At 40.9% G+C, this 26,167-nt stretch overlaps 2 protein-coding genes and 1 non-coding gene across 5 annotated transcripts; 1 reads left to right on the forward strand and 2 right to left on the reverse strand.

The window, feature by feature from the left end:
* Positions 1-37: 37 nt before the first annotated feature.
* On the reverse strand, positions 38-3,229 carry LOC103429744 (riboflavin biosynthesis protein PYRD, chloroplastic-like). Of its 3 annotated transcripts, none has more exons than XM_070817486.1 (4): positions 3,009-3,229; positions 1,999-2,541; positions 1,095-1,393; positions 38-916 (listed from the first exon to the last, which is right to left on the reverse strand). In XM_070817486.1, exons 2-4 carry the CDS (start codon positions 2,365-2,367, stop codon positions 307-309), a joined length of 1,278 nt encoding a protein of 425 aa, XP_070673587.1. In that variant the 5' UTR covers positions 2,368-2,541; positions 3,009-3,229; the 3' UTR covers positions 38-306. The 3 variants fall into 3 exon arrangements, with proteins under 3 accessions (XP_070673587.1, XP_017186245.3, XP_070673588.1); XM_017330756.3 differs by having other exon boundaries at positions 1,999-2,491; positions 3,009-3,183; XM_070817487.1 differs by having other exon boundaries at positions 1,999-2,788; positions 3,009-3,156.
* A 12-nt stretch (positions 3,230-3,241) lies between these two features.
* TRNAV-CAC (transfer RNA valine (anticodon CAC)) lies at positions 3,242-3,315 on the reverse strand. The gene has a single exon. It is a non-coding gene; the product is annotated as a tRNA-Val (tRNA).
* A 1,876-nt stretch (positions 3,316-5,191) lies between these two features.
* LOC103429769 (endoglucanase 14-like) lies at positions 5,192-10,572 on the forward strand. Its single transcript, XM_008367900.2, has 7 exons — positions 5,192-5,233; positions 8,249-8,428; positions 8,798-9,211; positions 9,339-9,425; positions 9,534-9,686; positions 9,846-10,127; positions 10,243-10,572. The coding sequence occupies exons 1-7, from the start codon at positions 5,192-5,194 to the stop codon at positions 10,570-10,572; spliced, it is 1,488 nt and encodes a 495-aa protein (XP_008366122.2).
* Positions 10,573-26,167: the final 15,595 nt, after the last annotated feature.

Genomic DNA, 26,167 nt, shown 5'->3' on the forward strand with positions numbered 1-26,167 from the left:
TTTTGTTTTGTAATTGCCTGCGAAACTGTTACCAAAATAATGCAAAGTCGGTAGGATCTCACTAATAAACGGCCTCTTGGCTCCTGTAATACAGCAGCCCTCCAATCTCGAAAAGATGGCAACCAAGTACAAGATTGTTATGAATACCCATCCTTTGCGCAGAAAAATTAACAGATTTCATATTGAAAACGAACTTGGCCTCCGTCCGTACCCTCTTCCCGAATATTGTAAAATCCTTGTATTTCTCTCCGGCATCGGCACAAAAATGATCATGTCAAATCTCTTTTTGTGTTCTAGTCACTGACATTACAGATACCCCTCAAGCACAACACTCTCATTTGAAATCTTAGGCTGCAAATTCTCCACTTTCAGTCTTTTGCTCAGATCCTTCAATGCAACAGGAAAGTTCCCGACATCATTTTCATCCCACAGCGGCAATACTTCTACCACAATTTTTTGCAGCAAATTCTGCTCAATACCATCTCGGAGAAACTCTTCAAAATCACTAACATTTCCTTTTAAGTCGAACAAAACACTACACATTCCTTGAGAGTTACAGTATTCCAAAATAGCACTTAACCTTATTTGATCAAACACCACTGTTTCGATGCCTGTTTGAGCTCTCTCTAGTTCTACCGATGTCTCCTTGTCTGCAAAGACCATTAGCTTATCTGTGGGTTCCACTGTGAGAGCAGAGATTTTGATTGGAGAACTAATATTCCTAGCTATTATAATCCGAAGTGGTTGATTGGCTCCAGCTTCTTTGGATGCGGGAATAGAGACGTTCTCCATTATTGAGGAAGGAGAAAGAATAACTGCATCATATTCCTGTAACAATTGCGAATAGTAACCACCAGACTTGGCAGCTCCTTCCCCAAGCTGATCCAGAAAGCGTCCATTGACTGAGATTGAGTATCTGCAAACAAGAGGAAAGTCTCAACTTCACAGTACCAAGCAAACAAATAAAAAAAATCTTTTGGTTACACAGCACAACAATCAAAGACATCACGGCTCGAATAAGGTATCATTTCCACTCATTTTTATGTCCATTGATTTTCTCTTGCTATTGACTACTGTAAACAGAATAAATTTACCTGATAGTGACGAAAGGATTCCCCGTTAGCATACTATGGATATACGCCTCATTTAGCCTCTTGCACAATTCTTCCTCTACGCATGTAGCAACATCAATTCCTGCATCTCTTAATCTATCCAATCCCCTTGATGCTACAATTGGATTCGGATCTACCATTCCGACCACCACTCTTTTCACTTTGGCTTTGATTAGTGCTTCACTGCATGGTGGAGTTCTCCCATAATGATTACATGGTTCCAAGCTCACATATGCTGTTGCATTCTCAGCCAAATCCCCAGCATCTCTCAGAGCAAAGACCTGTAACATTTAACTTCCGGGTATAAATTTTCATTAACAGCTACTTATAAAAAGATAAAACACTTAGACAGCATGTAGTATCCACCTATCCTTTCATTCTTTTAACTTCTAACGGATCTCTCTTGCTCTCTGCAAACGCACGGACACAGAAAGACCCCACCATTACGAAACTAATAATTTAAAAACTTTATAAGCACAAAACTTTTAGAACGTCTGATCATTTTTCAAACAGCACCTATAGCAAGAGCTGAAATAGGAACAGAATTCCAGATTCCGGATTGCTATCCCCATGCGAACATTTTCAGCTAAATGCTCCACAGTTGTGAAGAAAATATAATTGGAAATTTAACAAAAACAAGAGAGAGATAACCCCAGAAAGAACAGGACCATGCTATCCAAAAAATAAAAAGATGAGAGAATCAGTGTGCAGGTATATGCTTTCCCTTCCTCTATTTATTTTTAGCGATCTTTCCAAAATATTTTAACTTGTAAGTTGTAAGCAACCAAACAAAGAGCAAAGTGACTGAAAATTTTGACCACATCATTACTCAAACCGGTATCCATGCATTGAGAAGGGGAACTAAAACTGAGGAAAAGAAGTTTACCTCAGCATGCGGCTGGCCAGCTTTTGGGTGAAAGCCTTCACCAACAACCTTGCCATCCTTGACAATAACACAACCCACCATAGGATTGGGGCTGGTGCACCCGATAGCCGTTCTTGCAAGCTCCACACACCTCCTCATATAGAACCCATCATCTGTATCCTCTTCTTGTGCCACTCCACACGTGACCGCAACAAACTTACCATGGGTTCTTAAACCAGTTGGTGATTTCGACACCCTTTTGAGGGAACTGCAAAAACCCGATTTGGAACTTGGATTCAACCTCAAAAGCTTGGTGGAAAGTTGCTGTGATAGTGAGACATTGGGTGGACTGAGGGTGTAACTTGGGAGTGAAAGTCTTTGAACTTGCATTTCTTTTGTTTGAAAATGTAAACCTCCGATCAGAGTTTTGCAACTTCAGCCAGATTTGTTTAAATGAGTGCAACTCCCTGAGTGAGCCTCGGGTTGTTCCTGCTCTTTAAGGCCAACTTATTCACTGTAAGAGCCGAGCAGCACAGATTTTCCGTTGTTTCAGTTTCTTAGAAACTGTGTTTCCGCAAAGCAAATGAATCAAGAACTAAAGAGAGAGACTAGAAACGCAGATAAACAGCGGCCATATGGAGTTCTATGGCCTCAATCTCTTACTGTGAGATGAGATCACTTGTGCGTATATTATCTTCTGATAACAGATATTTTAACTTGTAATCTAAACCCCCATGAGCACAACCATATTTTAACTTGAAATCATGCCCAAGCACCTGATGCAGGTTCGATTCCCACCGATTGCCCTCCCCTGACAAATAACTATTTAACACGCTAACGCTATCGGTCTACTTCAAAATAACTGAATCTGGAGACTGGAGATGCATACAGTATAGGAAAAATGAAAGACACGAACTTAAATCTAGTCCCACATATACGTTTGAAACCCGGAACCCAAGTACAATGAGTGTTACAAAAACTTGAACCAATTGAAGTCAAGAGTTGTTTAACAAAGAGAGCAAATCGTTTACCTTTGTGGCTGTGGGAATACAGAGTTTCAACGAAGAATTGAAGTGGGTGCAAATTCTTGTCAATCTTTCCCTTGAAAATGTAAACATCAGGCAAAAAGTGGAAGAAATTGTTGGCAGCCAGCGTTTGAGAGGGAGACTGAACCCAAAAAATAAAAAAATAAAAAATAAAAAAAATTGGGATTGAAAGGATATTGTTGGCAGTAGGAAACTGGTAAAAATGTAATGTTAAAAAGTGTCTGAGCCCGGGTTCGAACCGGGGACCTCTAGTGTGTGAGACTAGCGTGATAACCGACTACACCACCCAGACTGCTTGCCCATTGTGCTTTAGTTAACTATGATAACGGCTTGTTAGTAATTTCTATGCCACGATTGTTTTATTCTCACTAAATTAGGTATATTGTTTTAACAACATAAGAATTTTATGTGTGTTTTTTTATTTTTTATTATTTTATTTTATTTTTAAATTTGGGAGGGGGAGTTTCAAATCCAATACGTATGAGTATAAACTCAAACACCCTATCCATTTGAATATTGGACTACATGTAGTTACTAAAACATGAATATTGGAATATTTGAATTTATGAGTTTTTTTGTGTTTACTTAAACATGAATATTGGAATTATCAAGGTTGGGGCTGAGGGAAGGCGTAAAGAAAGGTTATATGCATATTGAAGTGGAAAGTTGCAATAGTAAAAATCCATTGTCTTCGGTCTTGACGAATTTGTACCTACAAACTAAATAAGCACTTATGATTAAAGACCAAATCCACAAACTCAAGGAGTGGGGGAGGGGGGGAAGGGGTTAGCCAATAGAACTCCGATGCCTAAGTTAGTTTTCCGAAAAAGATAGAGGTTTAGGGCTTAATTGCGTAGCAAAAACTTACCAAAATTTGGTAGGAATGGGATATTTATAGGAGTTAAGGTTGCGTACATGTGTACGGTTTTCCATGTCATGTGTCGTCCGGTTGGCCAAGGTGTGTCATCTGTTGGATGGAGGAGAAATGATTATCTCGAAGATATTATTAATTAAATACCTTATTGGGTTTATCTTGTAGTATTTTTGATTGGATGTGTTTGTGATTCCTTATTTGATTGAATTGGTCTTCAATTTGAAAAAACATAAAGATAAGATTTATCAATTAATCCTATCTTTAATACCTTTGACATTTCTCCTTGCCATGGGTAGAAGAGCTTGATAAGGTTGTTGTCAGATGCTCAAGTCTTCAAGAGAGTTTAACTACCAATGGAATAAATGTGGGTCTCCCAAATTTAATAAGGGCATTCTCGTTATTAGCTGGTGAAAGTCCATATGTCAACTCCAAGATTTTTCGAATCAAATACCCCCACACCTACTTTGTTGCATGCAAGAAAGGGCAAGAGGGGTAGAAATCTCAAGTTAAGTGGATAAGCCAGAAGAGTTGATCGTTGTCGTCTTCTTCGTCGTAGCTACACCAAAGGTAAGAAAAAAATAAAACTTTTCCTCTTTTTTTTATTTTTGTTGTAGGTGAGCCGTGTTAGGACAACGACGTGCAATGAGCTGCAGTGCATACTTGGGTTAGCTCGGGTGAAGCTGAGGTGCTTGGAGGAGATGGGCCAATGGGCTTGCTTCGCTAGGTTGGATTAAGAAAGAAAAGAATAGCCTGGTGCGGGGCGATGAGCTTCTGCATGAGTGGGCCTATGGGCCAGCTGGAGAGAGAGATAGCTTGTGAAGCCTAAGCACTTAGCCATTAGGTTCTTGCGGTTCTAGGCCAAGGGGTGGCATGCTAGGCTACGTCTTACTGTGCTGGCTGTATTTATTATTTTCTTTATATCTCTTTGGCAATCTTCTAAGCACCTTATTGGTGTTTTTGCAAATGAAGTTTTCAATATGCCTGCTTCTAGCTGCAAAAGTGACGAGTATCTTCTGCCTAAGTATTGTCAGGGTGGGTCTTACTGTAAAGTCAGTTACTTTATGGCTACTCAAGTTAAGATTGATTGTGATGAGCTATTTGAGGATTTTCTTAGGACATATAAGCACACAATCCCATCCGGAGTTCGTGTGAAGCGTGTGAAAGGTGGAAGTAATCATAAGTTATGTACTAAGGCTACTAAAGCGAATAAGAGAGCTAGCAAGTTTCACCCGACTACTTCACAATGAGATTGATCTTTCCTATGTCGTGCTTTTTCCAAGAGGCAATCTGCTCTATGAGGTGTGTTCTTGCTCAATGCTCCTTAAATTCAATTTGTGCGAGGGTGGGATTCTCAAACTTGAGCAAGTTCTTCAATTTAGGCTTGAACATCAATGAGTTCTAGTATTTTTTGAGATTGACAACAATGATGGCGTGGGGCAGTGAAGTCTCGCCATAAGCTTTTCAACTCCTAGAGCATGAGTGATCATGAATGGGTCAGGGACACTCTGGAGGTAAGTGAAGAGTGGGAGTCTTTGGAGGTAGGTGGAGAGTGAGAGTCTGTCTCTTCACCTGAGTTGCGTGTTCCGACTACATTCATTGATGGTAACTGAACTACTCCTTCTTGGTCAGCTTGGAATTTTTATTGAGCTGCTATTAACTTCAAGTTACTGAATATCTTTTTTTTTTTGCAGATTTCAAGTTTGGCTCAACTCCCAAGACCAAGTCTAACATGAAGAAAGTGCATGTCATTTGGACATTCTCGTTGAGTATAGCGAATGGCATTAAGTGCTCAGCCTTTTGGCAGGGATAAATGTGGGCTGTCTCTAAAGGAAAAGTTTAAGCGGATCAAGCAAGATGCATTCACCCGTTTGATCTACTGTCGAGCCAAACGTCAGTTAGCCAAACGCCAGTTAACTAAGCCTTGTTGAAGACTATTATGGCTAATTCCTAGAGCGTTAACACATTCTGTTATGCTTAGTTACACCTGGGCAGCAAAACCCATCCTTGTGTGGATATCAAGATAGTTTACCTTCTCATGGAGAAAAGCATGCCTCAAAAGGGTGTTGGGGAATTAGTTTACCCTCTCATGATGGAGGGCATACCAGATTAGTGTTAGGGGATTAGTTTTGCCTTCTTACGTTAGAGAGCATACCCATATGGGTGTTGGGGATTAGTTTACCATATCGCGTTGGAGAACATACCCTAAGAAGGGTGTAAGAAGTAGCTTACCCTCTCCCTTAGGAGAGCGGACCCTGAGAAGGGTGTTAAATGGTAACTTACCCTCTCTTGAATGAGAACATGAGTGTTGTTTTTGAACATGCATTTGAGCCAAATTTATGAATAACTTCTCAAATCTTCATTGAAAATAGGTGAAATGTATCCAACTTTGTTGGAAAGTAGAACTGCAAAACAACCTTGAAAATTATTGGCTTGCGAGGTCTTGTTTGTCAATCTACTTGAGATTTTGAACTTATTTGGCTTGGACGAGATTCAAGAAGTGAAGGTTAGGTCAGACATAGTACATTATCATATTGCAGGCATTCCACTACTTCTCAATTTTGTTGTCATTCATGGTGGTTAGTGTGTAACTATCCTTCTGCTTACTCTGTTGATTTAGTAAAGACCTTCTCAGGTGGGATCCATCTTTTTGGAGCCTTCTCTACATGCATTAATGAAGGCTTTTCTCAAGACTATGTTTCTAGCCTGGAACTATTAGATCTTGGCCTTTTCGTTATAGTTGGAGAATAGTTGTTGTTGATAAATTGCGATTTTGGTGATAAGCCTTGTCGCATTCTTCCTTTGCCAAGTCCAAGTTGTTGGCCACCTCCTTCTCCTTCAACTCCAGATTTGGCAGAGCAGTGTTAATGGTTGGCATGATGACATTGGGGGAGATAATCGCCTTGGAGCTGAATGTTAGGAAGAAGGGAGTTTTGTCGATTGCTCGTCGTTTGGTTGTAGATACGCCTATAGAACAATAGGGAGCTCGTTTGGCCACTTCCTTTTCTTGTTTATGAGTGACTTCTTGAGGCAGTCTAAGATAATCTTATTGCATGCCTTGGCCTACCCATTACCTTGGGGTAATCTTGGTGTAGACATGTGCTGCTTAATGCCATATTTTTGGAAGAACATAACCAAGTCTTTGCCTACGAACTCTGCGTCATTGTTTCTTTCAAAAGAGTGAGATTTTGAATCTATGTTTGTCTGGGTGGTTGTAGTCATGGGTTCAACTTCAACCCATCTGGTGATCATGATGTTTCTGCCCTAGTAGCAAGCGACATTGGTCCCACCAGGTCAATCGTCAACTGCATGAATGCCTCAATGGATTGTCTATGGATAGAGCTTGAAGCGCTGTCAGTTGTCGCATATTTGTAGAAGTTCTTTAGCATCTTAAGGCATGGTTGACCAGTAATAGCCTACGTTAAGAGCTTTTTAAGCCAAGGAACGGCCACTAGAGTGCCTTCGTGGATCATGCTCAAAACCTTCAGGTCATCAGGAGGCGCCAAGTAATGGAGATGTGGTCTTATGAAGGATCTTCGAACGAGCATGCCGTTCACATGTAGTTGCGTCCTGCCTTCGCTTGGAGCTTTACTTGATGCCTAAGTCAGTTTCTCTGAAAAGAGACTTTTAAGAGCTTAATTGGGTAGCCAGAGCTTACCAAATTTGGTGGAGAATGTGTATTTATCGGAGCTAAGACCGACCACATGTGTAGGGCTTACCATGCCATTTGTTAGTATTCGGTTGGCCAAGGTGTGTTATCTGTTGGATGGAGGAGGAAAAAATTATCACGTAGGTATTATTAATTAAATAATTTCTTGGAATTATCTTGTAGGATTCTTGATTGGATGTGGCTATGATTTCTTGCTTAATTGAGTTGATGTTAGGAAAACATAAGATATTATTTAGTAATTAATTCTATCTTAAATACCTTTGAAAAAAAAAATCAGAAATCATACCAAGTAAAAAAAACTATAAATTGATCATATGAGTCATGAAATTTCGCAAAAAAGGAAAAGAAAACGAAGGCTTTCGAAATACCGAACAGAAGTTGTTTTGAATTAATAGTAATGAAAAATAAGGGAAGGAAAATGAAACACTAATGTCGGATATTCCTACATCTTAATTGACAAGGAAAATTAAATCGTATCAACACTATCCCTAATTAACAATCGTGGACTTCTCTATTACAGAAAGTATCACACAATCAAAATCATAACTATCCCAAAATGCCCTCAACGAATTTAAAATTTTCACTATAAATTTGAGGCATATCGAGGCTTTGTTTTTCTGCATTCTTCTTGACTTATTAGCTCCCAGATTATTCAGCATGGCTTCCCCCAATTTATTTGGTTTGATTTGCCTTCTTATGTTTTTATTGACTACTCAAAATGCAGTTCTTGGTGATATAGACTATGGCGATGCTCTCACCAAGTCTTTGTTGTTTTACGAGGCTCAACGTTCCGGTAAATTGCCTTCCACGCAAAGAGTGCAATGGCGTGGAGATTCTGGGCTTAAAGATGGAAGTGATGCTGGTGTAAGTTCACACAAATTTAACTTTGCTCCCTTTGATGATGAACAATTGAACATATAGAAATTTTCTTTGGGAAAACGATTCGTGCACGCCCTTCTTCTCCTGTTGCATACCCTGCCTGTTTATTTTGTTCCTTAATTCTCCTTTGATTTATTCAAACTAAATCCTAGATACAAACAGACCTGTTAATGGGTAGAAACAGGTGTACGAAAACATACTTTCTTCAAAATCACAATTAACAATTGTTAGCATCCACAGTACACATTCGAAAACTAACGCTAGCATTTAGAATTTTGCAGCATGTTATGTTAGAGAAATTATTTTCTTATTCGTTACATGACCTTCCGTATACTACTTGATCACATATAACAGGTTGATCTTGTGGGAGGATATTATGATGCTGGTGACAATGTTAAGTTTGGATTTCCCATGGCATTCACAATAACAATGCTTTCATGGAGTACATTGGAGTTCACCAAACAACTCGAGGCCAAGGATGAGCTGTCAAATGCATTGGATGCCATCAAATGGGGAACGGATTATCTGATCAAAGCACACACTACGCCGAATGTCCTCTATGGTGAAGTTGGTGATGGTGATTCAGATCATGAGTGCTGGCAGAGACCCGAAGACATGACCACTCCGCGAACAACCTTTAAGATTGATGAGCAACACCCAGGATCTGACCTTGCCGGTGAAACTGCTGCTGCTTTGGCTGCAGCTTCCATTGCTTTCAAGGATAAAAACCCTAAATATGCATCCGACCTTTTGACGCATGCAAAACAAGTAATACTCTAACCAGATCTCGTACCCTATTTTTGGGTTAAAAAATTTCGTACTATATTATTCATATTATTACTTTTCACATATATAATTGGTGTACCAATATCTAAGGATATATGAAAATTTGCAGTTATTCGAGTTTGCTCGCAATCACCCTGGCATTTATTCGAATAGCATTTCAGCAGCAGGAAAATTCTATGCCAGCAGTGGATATGAGGTAATAATTAACATTTAACATGGGGTTTATGCAAGTATTAAGTCTAATTAATCAGTTGAATCTTTGTGACAAAATTTTAAAAAATTGTGTACTTTTGTTTCTCGTCAGGATGAGCTATTATGGGCTGCTTCATGGCTTCATCGTGCTACTGATGATAAAACCTACCTGGATAATCTTGGCCAAGCAGGCAATACTGGTGGTGCTAGAACTGTGTTTGCTTGGGATGACAAGTTTATTGGCGCACAAGTCCTTGTTGCAAAGGTACTAGACCGATCTGTGTGTATCGCTGTAAATTTATTTATCATATAATTTGATATATTATGTTAATTGTTAGACAATATTGAATTATAGTTGTTGAAAAACTGTAATATGTCTAAATATGTGGTACGGATTCATAATATGACGATAAAATATACGCAGCTTGTTTTGGAGGGCAAGGTAGACTCTGCAGGTGCATGGGGACAATACAAGAGCCAAGCTGAGCAATTCATTTGCTCTTGCATTCAAAAAGGTAACAACAATGTGAAGAAGACGCCTGGTGGGTTGTTATGGTTTTTGCCATGGAACAATCTTCAGTACACTTCAACTGCTGTATTTGTCGCAACCGCATATTCAGAGTACTTGAACGCCAAGCATGCCTCCATTCAATGCCCTGGGGGCATTGTCAAGCCGTCTGATCTTATTGCCTTGGCCCAGTCACAGGTATAAATATCTTTTTCATCCTTACAGACGACGGACAATTGTTTAGGGTTAACATATTTGTTGATGAAGTAGGATGCTCTAAACTTAAAACTTTATTCTCTTTCCAATTTATTAGGTGGACTATATCTTGGGATCGAATCCAGAGGGTATGAGTTTCATGGTTGGATTTGGGACAAAATATCCGACCCAAGTTCACCACAGAGGAGCATCCATTGTTTCAATCAAGGAGAATTCAGCTCCTGTTTCATGCAAAGCTGGGTTCGACTTGTGGTTCAACAAGACCTCGCCAAACCCGAATGTATTGGATGGAGCAATCGTTGGTGGCCCGGATGAGAATGATGGCTACTCAGATTCAAGGTCGAACTTCCAAATGGCTGAACCAGCAACTGTTTCTACAGCACCACTAGTAGGTGTCCTCGCTAGGCTTGCCTTAGTTAATTGGTAGTTTTCATCCGTTGTCCTGAACTTGGCCACTGTCTAGGGTTGTATTCTATCATTTTCTCTAGTTTCCAACAAAAATCCCATTGTCCTGAACTTTAACTCTATAATGTAAAAACTAATTTACTTTTAATCTATATTTAGGTCATAAAGGCCAATTGCAAGATATGAGACCAACCATAAAGCATTTGATCATGATCAATTTTGTAAGCCTACTTGAGTATTGAACATTCATCTGCAAGAACTGAGTTCCTTGCAATGATTAGTTGTTGCAACAGCGAAAAAGAGAATCAATTTCCTTACATAGAATCATTCATATATGTGTGGATATGGATAACATATCAATTTTGTTTATATGTATCCGTTTGATTCGTTTGATTCGTGCTCGAGCTGGATGATGAAAAATTATCATGTCCGGTCCTTTCGGGGAATGGATCCTTTCATGTACGTAGAACTTTCGTATAAGGTTGCCTACCTTGGTTGTCTTTCAATCAGTCAATTATTTATCGTCACAAATTGAGTATAAGTTAATGACATATCTCTCCATCACATCATGAACTCATGTAGGATTACACAGAGAGAAAAAACATACCCATTAATTCTCTTATGCATAGTGACTTTTTATGCGTTAAAAACATTTGTCCATGTAAATACGTTTTTTACTTGTGTAACAAAAGACCAATTGCATGTGTTTTTTATTCCCCTCTCAAAATTGCTTACAAATATTTCAAATACATGTAGCCAACGGTGGAGGTACGTAAATTAAAAGTCATCCTGAGTTGTACCATGTAGCTTTGGTTGAAAAACGAGAAGTTTACTAGATATATATGTTAGTAAGGGCAGTTAGTTAGAGATAATTCTCCCTATTATCTTATCTATCAGTTTATATTTGAATTGTAATTTAAACTTCAAATGTAATTGTTTAGATGAGATAGGACTCTTGTATCTCTACTGTATAAAACAATGTATACTAGCATTACGGAAGTTAATGAGAATTAGAAAGTTTACATGGTACCAAAGCCTTGAATTTTTTTTTTCATGGCTGAGGAAAATTAGTCAACATTGCCATCATCACACTCTACTCCGGTCCTAAACCACGAAGCACATAAGGCAGCAAATCTTCATTGGCAACAGGTTGTCCAATGGACGCCAGCTGATCAGCAATGTTCTTAGCCTGACAAAGATAATCCGTAATGGATTTTGTCCCCTTTTGAAGTGTGTTGATGCACAAAATCGGTGAGGACTTTGGTACAACAAAAAGTGTTAAGTTTGTGACCTTCGCTAGATTGCTCCGGTCACTAGTGTGGATAAGTATGTACGTGGTTCACCCAGATTGGCTACGTCCACGAAGTAGAGGAGTTCTCATTAATTGTGAAGGGTTTACACAAGTACATAGGTTCAAGCTCTCATTTTGTGAGTACTAGTGAATGATTTAGTACAAATGACATTAGGAAATATTGTGGGAGAATGATCTCCTTTTATATAAGAGAGTTTTTAGCTTTGTTTTGACATTGACACGTGTCGTATTGTGATTGGCTTATGATGTTGACACGTGTCGCGCTATGATTGCTTCTGATGTCGACACATGTCGCGCTATGATTGGCCTCTTGGGAGGGAAACTCTTTTGGGTCCTTGACGGTATAACGTTGACCGGTGCTCAGTAGTTTCGGGATTGGTCAAGTATGGTACAAACAGTGCTCCCCTAAGTTCCCGAGTGAGGGAAGCTCCTCGGTTGGGGAATTGCAAGATCCAAGCTGCTGAGTAATCACAAAACTTCTACGTACCGAAGTGTGGTATCATCTTCACTTGCCTTATCTGTCTCATAGGTAGATGTGACATCTTTTCTGGAAGTACTTTTCCTCTATCTAGGGGTGGTATCTTTAACTGGTGGAGATGCACAAGGTAATGTATCAATTTGACTTGAAGTTTAGTTGTAGTTTCAAGCTTGGTCAAGCACGATACAAACCATGTAGTAGGAGTCCCCCTAGTCGCCAAGCTAGGAGATCTGCCGAAAGAGGTGACAGACAAGGTAAGCAATTAGAGCTCCCAGCAATCAGTCCCAGATCAGAAGTTTGATTTCGAGTTTAGGCTGATTGTTCTCATTCTCCCTATCTTGCAGGCAGCAAGAAGGATAAAGAGAAGAAAAAGGAGAAGACATGATATGAGATACTTTTTCTTTTGAAGAAGTAACTTTCCACATGCTTATTCTTAAACTGGGCTGAAGGGTTTTCTGGTTTCCTCCAAAGTATAAGGTCGACTCAAGAATTTGAAGGTCAAAACAAGTCCATCAAATCTAGAGTACGTTTGACCCTGATGATATGGGATACTTTTGCTGTTGACAAAGTAATGGATGTATCAGCATGTGTTATGTTACGCTTGTCTCCACATGCTTCATTGTATCCTTTTCACTTGCCATATTTGTTCCTCAGGCAAATGTGGTATCTTCTCTAGAAGCATAAGATGTTGAAGATGAGTACTTGAGAGCAATGCCAAGTAAGTAATCAGGCAAGGAGTCCCAGGCAATCAGTTCTTCACTGGAAGCTTGATTCCAAGTGCTGACTGATTGCTCTCTTTCTTCTTGTCTTGCAGGTAAGAACAAGGCCAAAGGAAAAGATAGGGAAAAAGCATGATATGGGATACTCTTGCTTTTAACCCTGATGATATGAGATACTCTTGCTCTGGTGTGGCTTGTTTGCAGAGGTATTATCGGGGGGAAAAGAAGCTGAGTATTTCGAGAGACTTTGCTGAGAGTGTCCTCTCGGATATGAAGAAAAGTTGAGCATTTTTTTTATTTGTAAGTCTGCCTGGCTGTGGAGGATGAAGGTCAACATATATAGGAATTATCCTAAAAGCGAGTGGTCATGTTGTTCCTTTACCCTTCTCGGCCATAGCAATGTAGTGGGAGTTGCAAGATTCACGTGTTTTAACTTTGTTAGAGCACTTTGAAAAAGTGGTCTATTGTATCTGGAAAGCTGATGTTGTGTGTGAAGATTGCAGACAAGCTTTATCCAAGGAAATCTGGCTCTCGAAGTTCGGAGAGAGGTGCCTCTTCGGTTTTCGAACAAGCAATCTTGTCGGGGATCTGGCTCTCGAGATTTGGAGAACGGTGCCTCTTCGATTTTTGAGAAAGCAATCCTGTTGGTAGTCTGGCTCTAGAGATTCGGAGAGTGATGCCTCTTCAATTTTTGAGCAAGTAATCCTCTTTGGAGTCTAGCTCTCGAGATTCGGAGAGCGATGCCTTTTCAATTTTTTAGCAAGTAATCATGTTAGGAGTCTAGCTCTCGAGATTCGGATGGCGGTGCCTCTTCGATTTTTGAGCAAGTAATCCTGTTGGGAGTTTGGCTCTCGAGATTCAGAGAGCGGTGCCTCTTCGATTTTTTAGCAAGCAATCTTGTTGGGAGTGTTTTCTCGAATGTGAGTAAAGGTTGGACATTTTTGTCAGTCTGCCTTGCCACGGAGCACGGAGGTTGACACACATAGGGACTTGCCAGTTATCAAGCAATGGTGCTGTTCTTTTACCCTTGTGGGTAATAGTAAGGTAGCTGGACCTTCAAAATTTATGTGTCTAAACTTTGTCAGAGATCTTTGGCAAAGTTATCTGTGGTACTCGAGGAGCTGATGTTGCGTGTGGAGAGTGGTGCCTCTTCAAAATCCGAAGAGTGGTGCCTCTTCGATTTTTGAACTAACGGCCATGTTGCCCTTTCTTTTATAAGGGCACCAATTGTGTGTAAGAAGTACATTCAGAAAGTTATTGCTTGTAGGAATTTTCCCTTTATTTTTGTACTTCAGAGATTTATTGGACCTCATTTCTACTTCATCATTTCTGAAAATGTCTGGCCCATCCGACCGTCATTTTGACTTGAACTTTGGTGAAGATGCAGCTATGTCTCTTCAAGACAACATATGACGCCCATCCTTCTTATCCCCTACTGGTCCTCTTACTGTTGGGGACTCTGTGATGAAGAATGATATGACCGCTGCGGTGGTGGCCAGGAACCTTCTCACTCCCAAAGATAACAGACTATTTTTCAAACGGTCTGATGAGTTAGTTGTTAAGGATTCTCTGGCTTTCAGTGTTTAGTGTGCAGGTTCTGTGTCTAATATGGCCCAATGCCTATTTGCTCGAACCCGCCAAGTTGAATCATTGGTGGCTGAAGTGATAAGTCTCAAACAGGAGATTAGAGGGCTCAAGCATGAGAATAAATAGTTGCACTTGCTCGCACATGACTATGCTACAAACATGAAGACAAAGCTTGACCAGCTGTAGGAATTTGATGGTTAGATTTTACTTGATCATCAGAGGTTTGTGGGTTTGTTCCAAAGGCATTTATTGTCTTCATTTTCTGGGGCTGTACCGTGTAATGAAGCTCCAAATGACCAACCTTCGGTGCCTCTTCCTTCTGAGATTCTGCCCAGTACTGAGGCTCCGAATAATCACCCTCCAGTGCCTTATTTTTCTGGGGCTCTGCCGACTGCTGAGACTTCTCCTGAGCAACCTTTGTGAAGGCTCCCTCTTGTTTGTTTATTTTGATTCATGTATATGTACATATTTGTAACTTATCGGAGATATCAATAAAGAAGCTTTGCTTCATTTCAACGTATTATGTTAAATACACCAAGGCATTCTTCACTAAGTTCTTTGAATTTTTTCTTTTGTTGAAGCTTGTATGTTGAAGCATGTATGTTGAGGTAGTGCTCCCTTAATTTCCCGAGTGAGGAAAACTTCTCGGTTGGAGACTTGAAAAATCCAAGTCACTGAGTGGTCGTGAGACTTCCGAGTATCAAGGTGCAGTAGCATATGGTAGGAGTCCCCCAAGTCTCCGGTCGAGGGAGTTGACGAATGAGGCATTTCCTTTCTAAGTGGTAGCCCAAAACTCCTCCTTCATATATATTTGTTATGAAAGTTGTTAGGCCCAAAGAAGAGGAGGCCTAGGCAATATTTGTTTTTTCTAATTTTTTTTTTCGAATTTTTTTTTTCGAATTTTCGAATTTCCGAAATTTCGAATTTCCAAAAATATATATATATTTTTAAGCTTTGTAGGTGAAGCTTTGGTGTTGAAGCTTTGTTGGGTACCATGAATTGATTTTGCTTCACACTATCTTGATCAAGAGTGTGAGAAGCTTTCGTAGATGAAGCTTTTATGGGTGAAGCTTTTGTGGTGGGTGAAGCTTTTGTAGGTGAAACTTTTGTAGTGGGTGAAGCTTTTGTAGATGAAGCTTTTGTGGGTAAAGCTTTTGTGATGGGTGAAGCTTTTGTGGGTGAAGCTTTTGTAGTGGGTGAAGCTTTTATAATGGGTGAAGCTCTTGTAGGTAAAGCTTTTGTGAGTAAATCTTTTGTGGTGGGTGAAGCTTTTGTAGGTGAAGCTTTTTGTGGGGTTAAGCTTTTGTGTTGAAGCTTTGTAGGTGAAGCTTTTTGTGGGGTGAAGCTTTTGTGTTGAAGCTTTGTAGGTGGAGCTTTGTAAGTGAAGCTTTGGAGTTGAAGCTTTTGTAGGTGAAGCTTTGGAGTTGAAGCTTTGTAGGTGAAGCTTTGGTGTTGAAGCTTTGTAGGTGAAGCTTTGGAGTTGAAGCTTTTGTTGGGTACCATGAATTGATTTTGCTTCACACTATCTTAATCAAGATAGTGTGAAGCTTTTGAGAATTTGTAGTTATCCTCCATTGATAAAGCTTTTGTTGGTGAAGCTTTTGTGGTGAAGCTTTGTTGGGTATCATGAATTGATTTTGCTTTACACTATCTTGATCAAGATAGTGTGAAGCTTTTGAGAATTTGTAGTTGTCCTTCATTGATGAAGCTTTTGTTGGTGAAGCTTTTGTGGTGAAACTTTGTTGGGTACGATGAATTGATTTTGCTTCACACTATCTTGATCAAGATAATGTGAAGCTTTTGAGAAAAATTAGAAATTTGAAAATGTGGGAGAGACAACATATAAAAATTTTTCTTCCACACTATTGAGCAAGAGATTGTGATGCAAGCCACACCTTGTAGTAGTCAAAGTTTGGATGAACCATTTAAATTGAATTTGCTTCGAATAGTCTTGATCAAGAATGCGTGAAACTTTCTATGAGTTATAGTTGCCTTTCATTGATGAAGCTTTTGTTGGCACCATAAATTGGTTTTGCTTCACACTGTTTTGATCAAGAGTGTGTGAAACTTTTGAGAATTGTGGTTAAACTCCTTTGATGAGGCTTTTTTTGGCACCATAAATTGGTTTTGCTTTACACTGTCTTGATCAAGAGTGTGAAGCTTTTGAGAATTATGGTTGCCCTCCTTTGATGAAGCTCTTGTTGGCACTATAAATTGGTTTTGCTTCACATTGTCTTGATCAAGAGTGTGTGAAGCTTTTGAGAATTGTGGTTGCCCTCCATTGACGAAGCTCTTGTTGGCACCATAAATTGGTTTTGCTTCACACTGTCTTGATCAAGAGTGTGAAGCTTTTGAGAATTGTGGTTGAACTGCTTTGATGAAGCTCTTGTTGGCACCATAAATTGGTTTTACTTCACACTGTCTTGATCAAGAGTGTGTAAAGCTTTTGAGAATTGTGGTTGCCCTCCATTGATGAAGCTCTTGTTGGCACCATAAATTGGTTTTGCTTCACATTATCTTGATCAAAAGTATGTGAAGCTTTCTACGAGTTGTAGTGTTTGCATTGTTACAGAGAAGAAATGTCTGAAGCAGATGCAAGTGGGTTGAATAGCTTGATCTTCGTATGCCATACACTGAAGTTATTGTTGGCTTGCAATAAAACTTTGTTGGTGACTATAACTCTTGTAGGGCATAAGTGTTCCCCTAGTTGAGTTGTCAAGCTTGAGGGTTTTTGATTATTTGTGAATGTTAGGAGTTCAGATGTACAAGTTGTACCACTTGTATTCGGGTAGGTGGAATGAATGGTGAGTTGCTTTCATCACTTGGTTAGTGGTACGAAGGTGAGTTTCTTCATCATTTTTCATCACATTTCATCACCTGGTTGGTGGCAGGAGGATGAGCTCCTTCTTCACCTGGTTGGTGGCATGAATGGCAAGTTGCCAAATGATATTAGAGTACGGGTTGTACATTTCATCACCTGGTTGGTGGCATGAAGGAGACTACGGGTTATATATTTCATCACCTGGTTGGTGGCATGAAGATGAGTTCCTTCTTCACCTTTCATCACCTGGTTGGTGAGAATAAGGGCAAGGTGTCGAGGCATATTGTAGCAAGTATCAAATGACACAAAGTATGTTGAACCCTTTCAAAGCACAGTTGGCTTATGTATGAATGTGTTGGAATGTATGATTGAATGAATATACTGTGAAGTTGTTCGTTTATTTGTATAGTTTTGTTGACATATACTTAGACTTTGTTTCATGTTGGAAGCATTCATGTTGAAGCTTTGAACCCGAGTGTTTCATTGCTAGGAATGTAAGAGGATTAGGACCGAGTTGTTTAAATCATCTCTTTATTGAATTCATGCCAAATAGTCTTTGTTACATAGGATTAACACTTGTACAATGTGAGTTTACTTGTAATAGTACTTTAAGTGATCAACGTTCCATAGATGGCCAAGGGTCTTGCCATCGGAGCTTCTAAGCTTGTAGAAGCCAGGGCGATTGATGCCAACAACTTCAAACGGTCCATCCCAGTTTGGACTAAGTGTTCCTTCACTAGGGACTCTGTCGCAGAGTAATCTTTTCTTCAATACCCAATCCCGCACTTTGAAAGAACAAGGTTTGACCATTGAGTCATAGTAGTTGGAGATGCGCTACTTGTAGGCAACATTCCTTAAGTGAGCCTGGTTTCTGTGTTCCTCGATTAGATCTAAGTTAAGGGTAAGTTGTTTGTCATTTTCGCTTTGCACGTAGTTCTGGACTCAGAACGTTCCTTGCTTAAGCTCAACTGGGACAACTGCATCTGTACCAAAGGCAAGTAAGAATGGGGTTTCTCCTGTTGATGTCCGATACGAAGTGCAGTATGACCAAAGAACTTGGGGTACAAATTCTGGCCAACAACCTTTAGCCTTGTCCAAGCTGGTTTTCAAAGTTCGTTTGATTATTTTGTTGATGGCTTCAACTTGTCCATTAGACTGGGGATGAGCTGGGGAGGCAAAACATAAGTTCATTTTGAACTTAGAGTCGAACATCCTGAACTTATTGTTGTCTAACTGTCGCCCGTTGTCAGTGACTATCGTATTAGGAATGCCGAATCTGCAAAGGATGTTCTTTCATACGAAGTCTTCTATTTTTGCCTCAATAATGGTTGCTAAGGGTTCTACTTTGGCCCACTTTGTGAAGTAGTCAACTGCAACGATTGCATAACAAACCTTACCCTTCCCTGCAGGCATTGGGTCGATCAAATCAAGTCCCTATTGGGCGAAGAGCCAAGGGCTGATCATAGGAGTGAGCGGCTCGGGAGGGGAGTGAGGAATAGTTGCATAGCATTGACACTTATCACATGAGTGGGATATTCTGATGGCATCTTGGTAGAGTGTTGGCCAGTAATATCCTTGGTGAAAAGCCTTGTGTGCTAGGGATCGAGATCCAGCATGATCTTCGCAGACTCTTTCATGTATTTCTCGAAGAACAGTTTCTGCCTCTACGGGCGTAAGGCATCTTAGGTATGGTAGGTTAAAACCCCACTTGTATAGTTGGTCATTAATGATCAAGTAACGTGTAGCCTTGTATCAAATTTGCTTAGCTTGGACTTTGTCATTTGGAAGGGTGCCATGAGCAAGGAATCTATAAATCGGGGTAATCCAACTATCCCCCTGTTGTAAATTGTACATTTCCGTAGCCATGGTGCTTGGTGTTGCCAACAATTCGACTTGAATTTTTCTCCCAATCTTGTCTTCCACCACTGAGGTAAGACGAGCCAAAACATCTGCATGACTGTTTACCGCTCGAGGAATTTAGGTGATCTAGTAGTGGAAGTGCTTGAGCAACAATTGTGTTTGTGCCAGATCTGCTACCATGGAGCTATCCTTAGCATCAAAGTTGTTGGTGACCTGGTTAACCACCAATTGGGAGTCACTGAAGATATCAATTCGTTTAACCTCAAGGTGTTTGGCCAAACGTAAGCCTGCTAGGAGGGTTTCATATTCGGCCTTATTGTTCGACGCCTTGAATTTAAAATGAAGAACATACTCCATCGCCACTTTGTCAAGGGTTATAAGGACTGGTCCTGCTTCACAACCCTGTTGGTTGGACGAGCCATCATCATATAGATTCCATGCTGGGGCTGTTAGTTTTATTTTTTAAGCTTCCGAGGGTAATGAAACCACTTCTTTAGGCGTAGAAACAATGTCAACAGGATATGTGAAGTCGGCGATGAAGTCTGCCACTGCTTGGCCTTTCTCAGCTGGTTTTGGTTGGTAGGAAATGTCAAACTCACCCAATGCTATCGCCCATTTAATCATTCACCCAGAAGTGTCAGGACTTTGGAGTATCTGTCGAAGAGGATGATTGGTAAGCACGATGATGGAGTGTACTTAGAAGTAAGGGCGAAGTTTTCGATCAGACATGACCAATGCTAGAGCCAATTTCTCAATGTTGGAGTATAGTGTCTCCGCATCTTATAAGGCCTTGCTAACGTAGTAGACATGCCGTTCGACATTACCATCCTTTTGAATGAGAACGGAACTTATTACTGAAGCTGATATCGACAGATAGATAATAAGAATGTCACCAACCTCAGGTTTGGAGAGCAGATGGGCTTTACTCATGTAGTCTTTGAGGTTCTTGAATGCCTCAGCACATTTATCAGTCCATGTAATGTACTTCTTACTTCCCTTAAATGCTTTGAAGAAATGAACACATCTGTCTTTGGCCTTAGAGATGAACCTAGTTAAGGCTGCCACCTTGCCAGTAAGGCTCTGGATGTCTTTTGAAGTTACCAGTTCCTTCATGTCGAGGATTGCTTTAATCTTCTCGGGATTAGTCTTAATGCCTCATTGGTTTATCATGAAGCAGTAAGAATTTGCCAAAGCCTACGCCGAAGGCACATTTGTTAGGGTTTAACCTCATTTGATACCTCTTAAAAATGGTGAAAGTTTCAGATAGGTTGGTGATGTGTTGGTCAGCATGTTCGGTGTAATCGACACACATTCTCCACAAGAACTTTTGGAGCAGGAGACTTTCCTTGGTCAGATTCTTCTTAACAAGGACAACATTTGTTACCCACGTTGGATAATTGACTTCGCGGATGAAGCCTATGCCTTTGAGTTTTTCAACTTCTGCCTTCATTACCTCGTACCGTTCAACGTCATAAGATATTCGCTTCTGTCTCACTGGCTTGGTCTTGGGGTCAATACTTAAGCGATGATAGATGATATCGAGAGATATGCCTGGCATGTCCTCGTATGACCAGGTGAAGACCTCAGTGTTCTCTTGCAAAAAAGAGATTAATGCCAGCCGAATGGGTGGTGAAAAAGTGGTGCCAATCTTCACCATGCGATCCGGATAATCTTTTAAGATAGAGACATTCTCTAACTCTTCAGCGGGTTGTGCTTGCTGGGTGAAAGAGTTATCTCGAGGATCGTTGGGTTAACTGTTGCCACCGTGAAGATCCAAGTTGGCTTCATCTGGGCTGGTCTTTATGACTTGGTCATGTATAAAAAAGGTTTCCTTGGGCACAGACAGGTGTTGTTGCTTGACCGAAGTGTTGTAACATGATCGTGCACTAAGTTGATTTCCTTTGATGTAACCATTGCCATAGGGGGTTAGAAATTTCATCAACAACATATGTGTGGATACCATGACCTTGAGATCATTGATGCCTGTGCGTCCCAAGATGACATTGTATGCTGTTGGGCAATCAACCACCAGGAAGTTAATGGTAATGGTAACTATGTAAGAGCCTGTACCAATGGTGAAAGGTAAGTGTATGCTCCTTAAAGGTTGCATGATATCACCGGAGAAGCTTATCAGAGGAGAAATCGAGCGATCGAGCAAATGTTCAGCTACATTAAGTGCCTTGAAAGCTTCAGCAAACATGATATTGATCGAAGCCCCCGTGTCTACTATGATTTGTCGTACTTCAAAGTTGGCTATGTGAGCTTCCACGATCAGTGGGTCGTTGTGAGGGTAGATGATACCTCTTTCTTCCTCAGGGTAAAAACATATTGGATCCCAGTTAGGCTTTTAATACTTGCCTCCCCTGATGTCTTCCACGTGAAACACTTGGTGGCCAGACCTTAAAGCTCGTTCACTATTTTCATGGCCCTGTTGGAAGATTTAGATATGGGTGTGCCACCACTTATGGAATATATCATATTCACCTAGCGTTGGTTACGGTTACCCCTTGGAAGGTGAAGGAAGAATTGATCAATTTTTCCTTCACGTGCCAAAGCTTTAATATGATCACAAAGGGTGATACACTTCTCGCCGTTATGGTCGTTATGCTCGTGGTAGCAGCAAAACATGCCTGTGTTCTTCGTGGGCTTGTAACCTGACTACCTCGGCATTGGCTTCGGTATCAGGTGTGCTATGCTAAGGTAAATGGCCATGCATGTGGCGTTCAAAGGTATGTATGTCTCATACTTCGGGGTAGGGCATGTCCTGACACGTGTTTGGCCCACTGTGTTGACTGCCTGGGGGCGGGCATTATCGTGGCGATACCCTTGGTTATTGCAATAGTGTCCATTACTCCTTTTACTAAAATGAGACTAGTAAGGATGGAAATCTTTCCTTTTGCCCTGAGATTGATATGTCTGTTGACTTGGCGAAGTATTAAGTAAGGCAGGGGGAGGCACCGCTACCGTTTGGAAGGTCGTGGTCTTCTCATTTGGTTAGATCTGGCTTCCACTCCCTACTTGCTGATAAGGGGTGACTATGGGGGGTTTCCCTTGGTATGTCCTTGCATCGGCGGAGGCATGGTTATAAGCTTGGGCCATCACCTCAGAGTAAGTCTTCCAAGTGTTGGCATTGATCATGTACTGAAAGACACAGTTACATAGGCCTTCCGTGAAGGCTTTGAAGGCAGTCTTGTCGTCTGCCTCGGCACAACGGGAATACTCATGGCTGAAGCGGCCAGCATACATACGTAATGACTCGTCTGGCTTCTGGCGAATAGTGTATAAGTCATCCGTAGAATGCAAGCAATCGGTCTGAAAAATGTGTTGAGAAACAAACAGTTTCCTCAATTCCTCAAATGAGTCTACCGTCTCAGGTGAAAGACGGCAATACCAATTTAGAGCTCCACCAGAAAGGGTAGAGGGGAAGAGAAGACATCGCTTTTCGTCGGTGTGCATCCGGTATGCCATGGTGGACTAAAAAAGGTTAAGGTGTTCAATCGGGTCCTCCTTTCCAGTATAGAGTTGCAAGCCAAGCTTCTGCTTTGTCTTTACTTAGAGAGGGTGTCAAGGATCCTCCTTGTAAGAGGGCTAGGCCTAGGTTGGTTCCAATCAGGTATCTTAGCTTGTCGTTTGGCCTTCAACTTGTTTACTTCCTTAAGAAGTTGTAGGACAAGAGGGTCCTGAGTGGAGTTATGTACCTCTGGAGCTTTCTTTCGTAAATCTCCATCTCCTTTTGGAAGTATGAAGGTTTGATCAAGAGCATGTGATTTTTCCCTAGACTCGCCATACTGACTTCCAAGGTATGTCTGTCGGAACATTTCGAAGTCCCTTATACCTCCGTGTTTCTCTAGGATTTGTTGCCCCTTCCCCAAATTGGTAGCTGGTCTGGGACATAGGAGGGGACCGAGTCTTTCAGAGACCCTTGGGTTATTGATCTTCAAGCTTACATGGATGGGATTGTCTCAAAGTTTCTTTAGGAAATCTCGACAGTCGTGAAAGACGGCTTTCGATCCTTCCATTCCTTCTGTAAGAAGGTGTCTTCCTCCACTTCTCCTGTTTCGAGTCGAAGCAGCTGGGTTAAGAGAAGTCTCATGTTGATCAATGTTTTGATGATTAGCTCGCTCCTCATCAGGGATACCCATGTCGAAGGAAGGTGACCCTCCATGTTAGGGGGCACCCAGATGATGGTTGATGTCCATAGGGGTAACGAGCTCGCGTGTTTGAGTACGCCGAGGAACTCAAAACCAATCGTGGAGCAATTCAAAAATCTTCCTTATTTGAGTACATGGGTTGCCTCCCAAGAAGCGCTTACTTTAACGTCTTCTAGCCGGACTATACCTCCATTTAAGCTTGAATAGGGCCCACGGCATGGAGGGGTTTGTCCTCTACGGCATGCTCCTCAAAATACTCATACATTGGCTCTATGAATGGAAGGGGATAGTAATCCTTCCCGATTGGGGCGTTAAGCATCCTTAAGTCAATGTAATCATTCCCACCAGCTTGGATTCGATTGGGGACCTGCACCATACAAGGTAACAACTTATTAGTTGAAATGGGAATCGAAATTAGAATAGGTGGTTTACCAATGTGTTGCAATGAAGTGGCAGCACTGTCAACAGATTTTCCAAATATGCTTTCGGCCAGATTATGCGTTTGGAGGTTAGTGGTGTGTTCTTTGTGCTCCACTCCAATTTCCTCTTCGTTGGTGGTTGGAAATTCATCCTTCTTGGTTGGTGCTGAAGGTTATTGTCCTATGTTTTCAACTACATCAATGGAAAAACAAGAACGAACATCAATAAGATTCACATTAGATTCAAGAATTTTAAAGTGAATCATATCACCATTAAATGCCATTGTTAATGCTCCCTTGGCCACATCAATCTTAGTTTAAGCTGTTTTCATGAAAGGTCGTCCAAGTAAGATTGATGGTGGTGGAGAGTGGGCTGCATCCTCCATGTCAAGCACATAGAAATCTGCAGGAAAAATCAAATGGTCTACCTGCACCAAAACATCCTCCAAAACTCATTTCGGGTAGGCATTAGATCGATTGGCTAGTTGAATAACAACACCATCATGTTTAAGCTCTCCTAGATTCATAGATGCATAAACAGAATATGGCATGACATTAATTGATGTACCTAGATCTAGCATAGCATGTTCAAACCTCGTATTTCCAATAACACAAGGGATAGTGAAACTACATGGATCTTTGCATTTGGGTGGCAGCTTCCTTTGCAACATTGCAGAGACATTCTCATTCACATGTACCACCTCTTTCTCCCGAATTCGGTTCCTTGTTGTGCAAAGCTTCTTTAAAAACTTAGCGTACTTCGGGATTTGTTTGATGGCATCTAAGAGTGGAATATTGACTTGTACTTTTCTGAATGTTTCAAGGATGTCTTTTTCACTTTCTTCATTCCGTGTTTGCATGAATCTGCGAGGGAAAGGTGCATTTGGTGGAATAACGTTAGAATTAACTGAATTGGAACATTTCTTACCTGTGGTGGACAGATTGGATGGATTAGGGAGTGTAGGAGTGCACGGCAAGGTTGTTTCCTTCCTTGTCGTGGGTGTGTGTTAGACATCCTCCTCTTGTTGCAGCTTCTCATCCTCCATTTGGGCAGATTTTGATGGTTGGGGGTCCGTTCCAACTTCTTTTCCACTTTTCAAGGTAATGGCCTTTACTGATTCAAATCCTCCCCTTGGATTCACAATGGTTGTGCTAGGCAGTTTGCCTTGCTCTTTGATTTACCCCATGAACTCCGCCATTTGGCCCATTTGTTTCTTCAATTCATCCACCTCCTTAGATTGATTGAGCATTGTTTTATTTTGATTTTGCTGCCCTTGCACTAAAGAAGTTAGTAATTCAACAATTTGATCATTATCCATGGATGCACCTGAATTGGTTTGGGTAGATTGTGGTTGGACTTGAGTGGGTACAGATGGCTTTTGATACATCCCAGGGGTTTGTGGCCGAAATCCTCCTTGTTGGGCAGATTGTTGTGGTTCTCTCCACTTGAAATTTGGATGATCTCTCCACCGTGGATTGTAAGTGTTAGAGTAGGGGTCATTATGTTGCTGATTGTGGCCTTGAAAACCCACGGCATTGGCAGATTCCCACCCTTCATTTTCGATCAATTGAGGGCATTTATCTGTGAGATATCATTGCATTAAGCACACGCCACAAGCAGCTACACTTTGTACCTTTGGTATTTCAACCACCTGTGAAAGAAGTATAGTAAGATTAGCCATTTGATTTTTAAGTTCAGAAATAGCACTTACCTCATTAACATGTTGCTGCCGTGGGATGTCTATTTCAGAGACCATTGGGTCATTGATCTTCGAGCTTACATGGATGGGATTGTTTCGAGCACTTACCTCATTAACATGTTGCTGCCGTGGGATGTCTATTTCAGAGACCATTGGGTCATTGATCTTCGAGCTTACATGGATGAGATTGTTTCGAAGTTGCTTTAGGAAATCTCGACAGTCGTGAAAGATGGCTTTCGATCCTTCAACTTCTTCTGTAAGAAGGTGTCTTCCTCCACTTCTCTTGCTTCGAGTGGAAGCAGCTGGGTTAAGAGAAGTCTCATGTTGATCAATGTTTTGATGATTAGCTTGCTCCTCATCAGGGATACCCATGTCGAAGGAAGGTGACCCTCCGTGTTAGGGGGCACCCAAATGATGGTTAATGTCCACATGAGTAACGTGCTCGCGTGTTTGAGTACACCTAGTTTCGTGAAGCGTCTCAAAGAGCTTCTCATACTGCTCTTGGAGGACCTCATTCTTCATTTATTATCTTGTTGTTCTAAGCTACTAGCTCATCAACTTTAGCTTTAA

The sequence above is a fragment of the Malus domestica genome, chromosome 02 (assembly GCF_042453785.1).
Source record: "Malus domestica chromosome 02, GDT2T_hap1".
In the NCBI taxonomy this organism is placed as follows: domain Eukaryota; kingdom Viridiplantae; phylum Streptophyta; class Magnoliopsida; order Rosales; family Rosaceae; genus Malus; species Malus domestica.

Coding starts and splice junctions, on each gene's coding strand:
- LOC103429744 (XM_070817486.1), bottom strand. CDS start 2,367: ATGCAAGTTCAAAGACTTTCACTCCCAAGTTACACCCTCAGTCCACCC. Junction 1,394..1,998: donor CTGGCCAGCCGCATGCTGAG/GTAAACTTCTTT, acceptor TAAATGTTACAG/GTCTTTGCTCTGAGAGATGC. Junction 917..1,094: donor AATCCTTTCGTCACTATCAG/GTAAATTTATTC, acceptor TCTTGTTTGCAG/ATACTCAATCTCAGTCAATG.
- LOC103429769 (XM_008367900.2), top strand. CDS start 5,192: ATGAGGTGTGTTCTTGCTCAATGCTCCTTAAATTCAATTTGT. Junction 8,429..8,797: donor AAGATGGAAGTGATGCTGGT/GTAAGTTCACAC, acceptor CACATATAACAG/GTTGATCTTGTGGGAGGATA. Junction 10,128..10,242: donor TTGCCTTGGCCCAGTCACAG/GTATAAATATCT, acceptor CCAATTTATTAG/GTGGACTATATCTTGGGATC.